Source organism: Balaenoptera borealis (genome assembly GCF_965194805.1).
Source record: "Balaenoptera borealis genome assembly, chromosome: 1".
Classification (NCBI taxonomy): Eukaryota; Metazoa; Chordata; class Mammalia; order Artiodactyla; family Balaenopteridae; genus Balaenoptera; species Balaenoptera borealis.
This window is the reverse complement of record NC_138860.1, coordinates 113,797,856-113,810,209: the sequence shown is the minus strand read 5'-3', so window position 1 is coordinate 113,810,209 and position 12,354 is coordinate 113,797,856. Positions and strand designations below refer to the sequence as shown.

The 12,354-nt window shown below is 44.2% G+C and overlaps 1 protein-coding gene across 14 annotated transcripts in view; it reads right to left on the bottom strand.

Annotated features, from left to right (window-relative positions):
• TGFBR3 (transforming growth factor beta receptor 3) overlaps window positions 1-12,354 on the bottom strand; it is a 199,962-nt gene that overhangs the window by 108,937 nt on the left and 78,671 nt on the right. For 13 of the 14 annotated variants that reach the window (XM_082383857.1, XM_082383859.1, XM_082383853.1 and 10 more), the window contains one exon: window positions 5,021-5,205. In XM_082383857.1, coding sequence (XP_082239983.1) covers window positions 5,021-5,205 — 185 coding nt within the window. Of the gene's footprint in view, window positions 1-5,020; window positions 5,206-10,996; window positions 11,019-12,354 lie in introns of those variants that run through there. The other variant, XM_082383852.1, reaches the window with a different exon arrangement.

The window sequence follows — 12,354 nt, the reverse complement described above, 5'->3', positions numbered from 1 at the left end:
ACGCATAGCAGGAAGAGTCCCTTAATGTGTTTGTTCTCCCTTGTCACACGGTTCAAGCAAGTTTGGTTACAAGTCATGGATTACTAGCAGAAGACAGGTCAGTTACTTTTTGTGGAGGCAGCTGAAAGCTTTATTTGGGGTGGCGGTGGGGGGAGGAAAATGATCAACTGTGAAAAAGAGATGGGAGGTGACATTTAGTGTAGGATTAACAGCCACATAGAGTGCAAGGGCTCCTGAGCTTAGTCCTGCATTTTATAATTACTGACACTTGACGTGATAATCTTCTAAGTCAGAAAGGAAAAAAGAGACAATGCCACACAAAAAAACACCCTCACTACTGCCCCAAAGCCACAAGGAAGGGAACGAAAAGGAACTCTGAGCATCAGAAAGAGCTATCACAAGCCTATGCAGGAAACCCAAACCTTCGGTGAGAGATCTGCTGCCTCGTGGAACAGGTAGAGCCAAGTGAGACAGGGTGGCAGGTTTCATAGCTGGGAGCAAGGTCAGAGCTAAAGGTGAAAGGGAAGTGGACTGACGTGTGGGAAAACCTTGGACTGTAGAGTCACACACCGGCTCAGAGATGGGCTGCGTGCCCTAGGGTCTGCCATGAACCTCCCTAGGCCTCCCTCCCTTTCCGGCCGACAGTGAGGATGGGCGGAGATGGCACAGGTGCCAGGCAGGTGGCTGGCCCACAGCTGGCACTTCACCACCACTGTGGTCGCTGTTACTGTTATTTGGGGCCTACAGGAGCTGTTAAGAGGCAAGCAGAACTGTTAGCATTTAGGTGTGTTTACTTCCTTCTCTTTCTCCCAATTGTGGTCTCTCCCGCCCTCAAACAGAACCAGGAAAGGAACAATTGTATGCCACAGTCCTCAGAGAAGGTACCAAGGAAAAGTAACTTGGAGCCACCTGTGTAATTAACCACATATCCCATTTGGCCCTGCCTGCCAAGAAGCCTGGAGCCAAATTTCAAACTCAGTCGTACCCACCACATAACCCATATGGCTAACAAACTGCACTTCTCTTTTGTCCTCATTTTGCTTTTCTGCTTACACTCTTGGTATGTCTATTGTTGTAAGCCCATCCCAAATCCCTTTTTGGAATGAAGCAGAGAATAAGTAAATACATACAAGCATGGAGGGTTCTGAGCTTTCTGAAGGGTGCGGATAAAGTTATTAAACCTGGCCCCTTTCCCATGACAGTGGATCCTCCCAGATCCGCACTCCACCCCTACAGCCAGTCGCTGGCACGGCACGCCCATTAACAGTCGCTTCTTCAATGTCAAAACAAATACATAAATTTAAACGTCCATATCTGTTATACACATATGTACTGCTAACTAAGGGCTTTTCATAGTAAGCGAGCAGTTAGATAGATGGGAAATAGAAGAGAAGCATCGCCCCAAAAAAGCAGGTCACAATAAAAATTAGATGATCGGAAACAAAATTGTTGCCATTCCAACAACTAATGAAAGTATGTTACTGTAAACAAGCCTCTGGTGGTGCTACAGCCCTTCTCAGGAATCAGGAAACACCCAGAGGGACCGAACTCAGGGGTAGGGGCAGGGGATGGAGCGAGCGGTGGTCAGAAAAGAGTAGGGGCAGGAAGTGAGGGAGGGGCGGGACATTTTACCTTGAAGTTAAAGGGCACAGGCAGCTGGTTTTCATAGGGTGAAACTGATGATATCTCCCCACTTATTCTAAAAGACAAAGCTGGTCTCTCAGGGCTGTTTACCCTCTTCTGCCCTCCTCTGTCGCCAAAGAGTCTTTTTCCAGTTTCTGGTTCACTTCCAGGACTGTTGTTTCCAAAACCAATGATTACAAATGAGAGGTGTGGTCTCAGATGAAAAATACAACTACAGGTCTGTGCTGTCCTGATGAGAACCCAGCAGGGAAGTCAATGGCGAAACCATGCTTTGCCACAGGGGGCTTTGTATACATTTTTGTAGCAAGTATGTTTCTGATACAAATTCTCTGCTGGCCTATAAAATTGTTTGTCTAATTAAGTATAACTGTTTCCCCAAATCTTGTCAACCTGCTGCGGTTATTACTTCCAGTTGTAGGCTCTGTCACCTCCTCCACACAGGAAAAGCAGCAGCCTCTCCTCAGCGGAGGAAGCTTAAGGCGCCGGGGAGGTAGGAATTTAGTAAAATGTTAGAGAAGGGATGATTTATAATAGATCTTAATGCTAACCCTGCACCAAAACAAGCCGGTCGGGGTGGGGAGCGGGGATAGGGTTGATTTAGTAATTCCCTCACATTTAAGGAGGACATCATGAAAAACAACAACTTCGGTCATAAGAGTCAAAGTAATTATGGCTTGGAGCCAGTAGGGCATTCTTTTCTAATTTATAAGCAACAACATTTATCATTTCATCTTGAAAAATATTTGCCCTTAATATTTCGTAGAGACATGCACAAAGGCCACCCCTGGTCCTCCCACTATAACCTCCAGAACTGACTGGCTGTGACTGGCTGTGATTTTTAGCACAGACCATATCTAATAGCATATCTATAAAAATCAAGTCATCCACTGAGAATATCAGAAAGAGTTGGATGGGTTTAGGTTGGAAGAGGAAGCAATCCTAGTTTAAAAAAAAAAAAAGTGGATATAGTTAAGGTAAATTTTACGGGTAATTAATATACTGACAGGTTGAATTAGTTTTTTAACAGCTTTACTGACATCAAATCCACATGCCATAAAATTCACCCATTAAAAGTACAACTCAATGGTTTTTGGTTAGTCACATTTATTGACATTTATCAATGGTATTTACTATATTCATATTCAATTGTGGAACCATCATTATAATTTAATTTTAGAACATTTCTGTCCCCCCAAAAGAAACTCTGTACTCATAAAGTCAGCCCCCACGTCTCTCTTTTGCTCTTCAGCCCTAAACAACCACCAGTTTACTTTCTATCTCTATAAATTTGTCTACTCTGGACAGCATGTGTCTTTTGTGTCTGACTTCTTTCACACAGCGTAACGTTTTCAAGGTTCATCCACGTTGCAGCATGTATCAGTATTTCATTCCTTTTTATTGCTGAATAACATTCCACTGTACGGATATATGTACCACATTTCATTTATCCATTCATCAGCTGATGGGCATTCAGGTTGTTCCTACTTTTTAGCTATTATGCATAGTGCTGCTGTGAACAATCCTGGACAAGTTTTTATGTGGACGTTATGTTTTCCTCTCTCTTGCGTATACACTTAGGTGTGGAACTGCTGGGTCATATAGTTCAAATGATTTTAAAAAGCTGTTGGCATGGCTGCAGTCCTGTATCTCCAGAGTCACACGTGAAGAACATGAGAGATACTTAATTGTTCAGGTTTTTAAACAAGTTTTAGAGACTACCCCCCGTAGGCCCACTTTCTTTACTTCTTCACTGAACGTACGACGTCCCTTGATGCCAGCTAATTTTCCGTATCTTCAGTACAGCCATGTCTATTTTGATCTAATACAGTCCACATAAGTGTGGGAGAGCTCTGCTGTCATTCCTTGAGGTATTTTTCTTTTGCTTCAGTAGTCTTATGTGCATCTGTTTTCAGAATCAACAACAGTACCGCATAATTTAGCACGCAGAATTTCTGCCGCTTCTGTAATCGCTCGGACTTGCTTTTCCTTCTTGGTTCTTCTGAGAGAGCATATATAATATGAGTAATTATTGCCACTAAAGAATTGCTGGAGTCAGCAAGGCTTCATAGGAACTGCACTTCCTCCTCCCTTCCTTTCCCTCCCACCCAAATTCTCCCCCATAAGTTAAGAATTAAAGACGCATTACTGGGATAAAGAAATCCGACCTGAAATATGTGTTGCAGCAACAATGGCAAGCAACCAAGAGTATTAACAATAATTTCCAATGTAGCTGGAAAGGTTAGATGATTTGTCTTTGAAATAAGCCAACTCTGCACACTTTCATAAGATTAAATCAGTTTGCTTTTCCTTCTGGACACCTCGCCTCTCCTATTCCTACCCGCCCCCCCGCCCCCCCCAAAAAGAAGAGTGGTTGAGGCACATAAACAAACAGTTCTGGAAATTAACTTTCCTGACCAGAAGAAAGCTCAAAGATAAATTCTGCTCTGTATTAGTTTTTCTACACTTCCCTGTGATCATGGTTTATTGTGGTTTCTCTCTTCCTGGAGAGATAATACCTGAGTGATAACATTTCTGACACAGAAGCTTAGAAACAGAAAGAATGACAACTGCGTGTTATCTGAAAAGAAGCAGGGGGACCATTATCCACAACCCAGGTCATTTCTGAGCCACAAGAAAGAGGAGGCCATTTCTCTCTTATGGTAATGACCTTGGGCAAGTGAGTTACCATTGCGCCTGTCACCTGTAAATTGAGGGTAGTAATAGGACTTCATGGAATAAGTGTATGAGTGCTTCAAACAGGGCTGAGGATACAGGAAATACTGAGTCACTATGAGCTTGGGTCATCATCACCACCACCAAGACCACCACAGTCTTCAAGAAGCTGCCTGGATAACATAAGGAGCTACCCACCCCCAGCACTCTGATGCACATACAAGGTACTGCCATCCTTATTCCAGAGTGTTTCTGTTTCCTCTGACTCATCCTGCAGGAGCAATAGGTCCACAAGACAAAACAAAGAAAGATGAAAGACAGGGCACAGGAGAAGATGAGAAAGACATTTTACAATAATAGAGAAATGGCACCTTATTTTGTTTTTTCACAACCATGTTTTAAAAATGAAATTCTTAAGAACATTCTTTCCAATATGAGGCAGGGAGGGGGACCAGGAAAGTTGAAAAGCTGAAAAATCTCTCTAGAGAGAAGTCTTAGAGTTGCCCAGTCCAGAGAGCAATCCTTCTGCATTAACTGAAATCCTTCTCTGTCTCTTGAGTGTACTTTGTGTCCTCCTCCCCACTTATGTTCATACATGAGCATCCTCGTTAAGCCCAGAAAGGGAGAAAAGGACTCTTCATCCAGAAAAATGTCTTTACAAATTCCTAGGGGCAGTGGGTAGAAAACTGGCACCTGCGCCTACCTCTCTCTGTGGCTGGCCGGGCCCCTGGTCGGCAGTGCGGAGGTTCAGGACGTGCACCTCCTGGGGCAGCCCCACCGTCCCCCTGCTGGCACATCCCGACAAGACGGTGAAGCTCTCCATCAAGGCCTGGACTGGATGGGAGGCATTGACAGGCGACAGTTCACACTGGGCGCTGGGCTCTGGACCTGCAGAGGGAATCACAAACATGAACCCCTCAGAATCAGCAATTAATTGTGCCATGATTAAATTAATTGTTCTGAATATACAAGCCACTGCCAACCCACCAGAGGTGCCTTTCCAGGTAAGTTGTTTCCAGAACTAAATGGCAAAAAAGCTAGTCTATTCTTGTAAAATCCCAATCTCTTAAATTCCTTTTGGATGCTTTTGATGTGTATTTGATTAAATTCCCTTTTAGACACACAAGCCACGAATGTATTCCTCTGGATGGAGGAAACCTCCCATTTGACATCTGTGTTCAATTCTTCCTTCCCCTCTTAGAAGAAAACCAGAGATAAATAGAATAAGTTGTGGAAAGCCCCAATGATATTATGCATAAATATTAGACACCTAAAATTGCACCCAAAAAGGTATAAGATGCAGATTCTACCTTTTTAAGTGCTTCCCCTTCTTAGGGAAAGCAAAACAATCTTAAGAACATACAAAAAGCAAGATGCAATGAGCAGAGGCAACTGAGGCCAGAGTTGTACAGCAAAGTTTGAGAGAGGTCAGAAAGATCCTCCCAAGAGAGGTAGGATATGAGCAGAGCCTCAGATAGAAAAAGTAGAACCCTGGGCATGCTTGGCTCCTGCTTCCTCATTCTCGCTTCCTCTAAGCAATCAGAACTTAAATCTGAAATCCATCCTTTCCTTCCCGTCTCTACTTCCTGCAGCCCTCACTGTCTCCGTCCCTAGACAATTGCAGATCTTCCTGAAAGGAGCCTCTGGTCTCAAGCTCTCCGAGCTGCCTTCCATACAGACATGGTTCACCTAACCCAGGGTGGTCCTCAACTGAATGGTTATTCCAGATGCAAAGACCTGCCCCGCCCAGCCCTGCAGTTATGTCCCGTCCCTTGAGAACTGCTGGTCTGTGCTCCTTCACCTGGCACACGAAGGCCTTTCTTGATCTAGCCCCTTCCTAGCTCTCCAGCCTAAGCCCTCCACCTCCAGGAACCCCACGTGGCTTAAAGGTCTCGAAACATACCATGATGTTTCTCACTCTATGTCTTTATTCAAGATTGTTTCCTTTTCCCAAATTCCTCATCCGCTCTACCTCCACCCCCAAAACGAACATCCCAAACTGAGGAAGGTGCACTTCCTCTGTGCTCCCATAATTCCTCTGCCTGTCTCGGCTGTTTCATTTTCTACACTGTAACCACCAGTGTATATGTCCGTCTTTGCCAGTCCAGTGGGACCTCCCTGACAGCTGTGGGTTACTCTCTTTGTATCCTCAGCACCCATCACAGTGCCTCACATGTAGGAAATGCCCAAAAAATATTTATTAAATGAATCATTGAGCTTAAAGAAAAAACTGCCCCCTCTCTGATCAGTGATTAGGGCCCCATTCTGGGGACTTGGATTTGGCTGTAAGGAGCTAATACGGGAAACATTGCTACAGTGGTGTGACACACATTAGCTGAACTGATAGGGAAGGACATCCAGAAATAAAAAGGACTCAGCGATACTTAAACCTCACATACCTCTGTAAGCTTGGTGCTGTCCTCAATTAGCTGAGGAGACTGGGACTTGAACATACAGCATCCTAAACCCCGACCTTCCAAATGGAACCCGATAAAAGACCTGAATGCACCCCAAGTAGTTCTTCCTGACTTCTACATAATAAAAATACTCTCTGGGATTAGCCCCGGTCTAAAATGCAAACACAGTTCAAAGCAGACAATCCTGTATCTCCACTGCTGTGCTATACGCAGACACCCCACCTGGTGTGCAAGTCTATTTCAGAACTCGTGGAAATTATCTAGGTTGATAACAGTTATCAACTGTTATCTGAAATGAAGTATGTACCTTCTCAAATAATCACTGCCACCCTCTGTATTGCTCTCCTGTGCCCAGCTGCTTTCTGAGAAACAGAGGTGGTGAAGGAAGATGTCACAGCAGCAAAGTCAGGAGGTACTGGACGCATGATTCCCTGAATTCCCCAAGCACGGCAAACAGTATGAGCAAGTGCCCCCACCCCCTCCTCCTGCCCTCACCAGTCACAGTGACATATTTCACAGCCCAGAGCTCCAGAAGAAGTCTCCTACTCCTAATCGACCCTGGCGACTTGCAGTAGCTATTGCTACCCACACTGGGAAACCCTTCTGAATTGGTTTCACAGTCTCCTGCCATGAATTTCCCATTATCACAAATTAAGCACAAATAAAAATACTTTTCAGTTTCATTTTTGTATGTATGTACAAAGCTCTGATTGGACTATAGTTCCACCTAAAACACATCTGCAAAAGGCTTGCAATCTGCTTGACTTGCCCTCCTCCTTACATACCACCATCACCCATTAGGGTCTTCCTTAAGTCACCACACTGCTCATCTCCACACTGGGTGAGAGGAAAACCCACTGGCAACAAACCAGAGGATAAGGTCTTACCCAAAGGGGGAGGGAATCAGAGACGGGATGCCCCCAGCACTGAAAATGGGCACTCTTCACCTTAAGAGTGTCTGTTCTCTGTCCTACCGGAGTCTAAGACAGGGCAGACCCCCACTTTATGGGCTGCAGCTCCAGCCATGTGTTATACAAGTCAGTCTAAGGTCAAAAAAAGAGAGACAGCAATGTACAAGGCGCACTCTGATCAAGTGACGGAAGAGCTGCACTTTAAAGAGACCCACTGGGGTCAATGTTTAAATATGCTCAGTATAGAGTGTCCCTGACCATCAGACACACTAGAGTAGTGTTGGTTGTTGAGGTGCCTTGATGCATTTTTTTGTCCTCCAAGTTTAAAAAAGAAAAAAGTTAGACATATTATTAATACATCCTGAAGCCAAAAAGACCCAGAAAGGAGGGAAGGAAGGAAGGAAGGAAGAGAGGGAGGGAGGGGGGGAGGGACGGAAGAAAGAAAGAAAGAAAGAGAGAGAGAGAAAGAAAGAAAGGAAGAAAGAAAATGGAAGGAAGGAAGGAAGGGAGGGAGGGGAAGGGAAGGAAAGGAAGGAAAGGAAAAGGAAAAAACCAGGAACTATCTACCCCATCCTCCAAGGGTATATAAGACATGGTGCCTTCAACAGTTCAACACACAATGTCAGTCTGGTCTAGTAAGTAAGTAAAGAAAGTAAGCAAGTAAGTAAGTAAATAAATAGCTCCCATTAAGTGCTCACTATAGGCTGGGCAGTGCTAGGTGCTATACATCCTTTCAATACCACCATAAGGCGTCGTATTATCCTCATTGTAAAGAACAGGAAAGTGAGTTCAATGAACTTAAGTAACCCTTCTAAGCTTGCCCCAGTCGCTCAAGGCCTCAGACTCAGACCTGCCTCCAGGGCTAGTATCTCTGTAAAGTGAAAGTTTTCATTAAAAAATGTTGGGCCCAGAACAAAATAATGCCATTTGCAGCAACATGGATGGACCTAGAGATTGTCATACTGAGTGAAGTAAGTCAGACAGAGAAAGACAAATATCATATGATATCACTTATATCACTTATATATGGAATCTAAAAAAAAAAAGGCACAAATGAACTTATTTACAAAACAGAAATAAAGTCATAGATGTAGAAAACAAAATTATGGTTACCAGAGGGGAAGGGGGGGATAAATTGGGAAATTGGGATTGACATATACACACTACTATATATAAAATAGATAACTAATAAGGACCTACTATAAAGCACAGAGAACTCTACTCAATATCCTGTAATGACTTATATGGGAAAAGAATCTAAAAAAGAATGGATATATGTATATGTATATGAATAAACGATTCGCTTTGCTGTACAGCAGAAACTAACACAACACTGTAAAGCAACTATACTTCAATTAAAAAAAAAAATGTTAGGCCCAGATGGGCTCACTGGTGAATTCTACTGAACATTTCAGGAAGAAATTATACCAATTCTCTACAATCTCTTTCAGAAGATAACAGCGGAACAAATACTTCCTAACTCATTCTAACTCATTACCCTAATACCAGAGCTAGACATTGCCAGAAAACTACAGACCAATATCTCTTGTGAACATAGGTACAAAAATTCTCAACAAAATATTAGCAAATCGAATCCAACAATGTATACAAGGAATTATACACCACAGTCAAGCGGGGTTTATCCTAGGTATGCAACATTTGAAAATCAATTAATATAATCTATCTCGCTAACTGGCTAAAGAAAAAAAATCACATGATCATATCAATAGAAGCAGAAAAAGCGTTTTACAAAATCTAACAGTCATTCGTGATTAAAAAAACTCAGCAAATTAGAAACAGATGGGAACTTCTATTCTAAAGAACGTGTACAAAAAAATCCCACAGCTAATGTAATGGTGAGAAACTAAAAGCCTTCTCACTAAGATCAAGATCACTAAGATCAACAAGACAAGGACATCCCCTCTCATAACTCCTTTTCAACATTGTACTGGAAGTTCTAGCTAATGCTTGCAGCTAGGTATGGCCATGTGACGAAATTCTGGCTAATAAGATGTAACCAGAGGTGATACATGCAATTTCTAAGAAGTTTCTTAAGAAAGGAAGGAGTTGTGCTCTTCTGCCCTTTCCTCCTTCCTGCTGGTTGGAATACAGATGTGATGAACAGAGCTAAAGCAGCCATTTTAGGCCATAAAATGGAAGCAACATGCTGAGTCCGACAAAGCAATAAGACAGAAGTTGCCTGGGTCATGATAAACATGGAGCTGTTGAATTAGCTCTGGACTGTTTTTTGTTTTTCTTTTTCTTAATATGAAACACATGTAACTTTTCTCTTATTCAAGCCAATATTATTTTGAGTTTTCTGACACTTACAGCTTGACCTGCGTTAATTAATATACAGGTTTTATTTTACTTCAACCTTCTTCCCACCGGGACCTGCACATACAAGGTTTCTTTCAGCAACACTTTCCCTACCATTCCTATCCCTTTCCTCTGCCTTGGTGTGATGAACTCCTACTCAGATCTCTCAAGGAAGCTTCTCTTACCTCTTTTACAACATTAGATATACATTTTTCATACTCTCTATTTCTCTTCACTGCACTTCATGTGGTTATACTTATATAATTATTTGTGCAATTATTTGTTTAACGTCTGCATACACTCAAAGACTACAAATACCACAAAATAAAGGAACCCAATCATTCTGTTTTTTGCTGTATCCCTTAGCCCAGCATAATGTCTGGCACACAGTATGCACTCAAATATTAATGACGGAAGGGAGTAAGAGAGGAAAAGGGAAAGAACAATGAGGTGATCCATGTGCAAAGGATTTCATACCAATAGGAGACTCTATCTTAGAGTTCTTCCTTCGACTCTTTACCTAGTAGCCAAAGCTTCGATCTTACGGTAAAGAGAAAAAAATCGATCCTGAGCTGAAGGAGGTGACGTTTTTGGTTGCTAAGGATCAAGTCTTCATCAGGGCTTCCCCACCCTCAAATGTCACAGAAGGCAGGAAATGCAAACCTGTTTTTGTCCTCTCATGCCAAACACGGTCTGGCAAGACCCTTCTCTCCAGGTGGCGTAACAATCCTCCCTCTCCCATAGCACAGCACACCCCCGGTCTCATCCTGCCACCCCCTGGGTCGGCCCCCAGGCCCTCCTGCCCCTCTCCTGCAGCCACGGCCTGCCTCCAGAAACTGGTCTCCCATCCTTCCCCACCGGCCTCACGGTGGTGTCCACAGCAGGCCGCCCACACAATGCCAGCTCCAACTCCAGTCAGAAGAGCTTCCACCTGGGAAGAGTTGATCCCCTCCCCAGGCGCTACCACACAAGCCTGAAGTAGGCAGGTGGCCGTGATCCTCACACGACCACCACGGGGCCCAAGTACAGTACCTCACAGTCACAAAGGCTCAGAAACCAGGAAAACATGCTCCAAAACCCTATCTGACTCAAGTCCTCACTTTTGTGGTGACCTGTGAGCTCTGCTAGGCTCTCACTGACAGCCTCAGAGGGCTGGGAGTTTCTCTTGTGGCCACTGCTAGAAACCCAAAGCCCTTCTTCCCCTGAGCAATCTCTCCCCCACACTCCAGAGGCAAGTGAGCACATGCTCTGGTGATGACGCTGAGTGGCACAGCAAAAGCTACTTTACCACAGTAAGAATCAACAGGGCACAGATGACAGAGGAAAGAAATGCTGGCTGAGGGACTTCCCTGGTGGCGCAGTGGTTAAGAATCCGCCTGCCAATACATGGGACACGGGTGTGAGCCCTGGTCCGGGAAGATCCCACATGCCGCGGAGCAACTAAGCCCGTGTGTCACAACTACTGAGCCTGTGCTCTAGAGCCCGCGAGCCACAACTACTGAAGCCCGTGCGCCTAAAGCCCGTGCTCCGCAACAAGAGAAGCCACAGCAGTGAGAAGCCCGCGCACCGCAATGAAGAGTAGCCCCCGCTCACTGCAACTACAGAAAGCCCACGCGGAGCAACGAAGACCCAACGCAGCCAAAAAAAAGAAATGCTGGTTGAAAGCAACAATATTCATAAGCAACATTCCTGTTAACCTTGCACTGTACTTTATAATTAAAAAGCGTTTTACAGAAATTCTGTAAAGTGGGTAGAACGGATATTATTCCCACTCTAAGTAAATTGCTGCAAGCCACAGAGCTGGGTGAATATTTCAGTAAAGTGCTTCCTGACAGTAACACACCCCCAGAGATGTTCCTCACTGTTGCCTCCCAATCTGGATATTTCTGTTTATTCCAGACATCTAGTACATGGCCTGTCCAGAATTCTTTGGGGGTAATTCCCAAAAGAATCCAACTTAAGTCAGACTCTGTTTTTCCTGCTCAGTACACCCTCCTTGGCCGCCAGGACAGACACACAGCCCCTATTCATCTATAAAATGCTACTTCTATTGAGTAAAAACGTTCACTGCCCTGAAGGCAGCACAAATTCAAGTACACCCTGTGGTGAGAAACTCACCAGCTGGCCCTGACCAAGTGGCCTCCTTCACCAAGCAGAGCCCTCTGTTCAGCAGCTGGGCCACCTGGAGGAACACTGAAGCATATGGTGGGACCCCTGTGATAAGCGAGGGCTTAATTCTTCATGAAAACAGTTCTCGTGCACCTTCTCTGAGCCACATGCTGTGTACACATTGTTTCTAATCCTCATAACACCACTGTAGAGATTGTGCTAAAACTCCCACTTTACAGTGGTGGAAACTGGGCCTCAGAGAGGTTAAGCAACTTACCAAA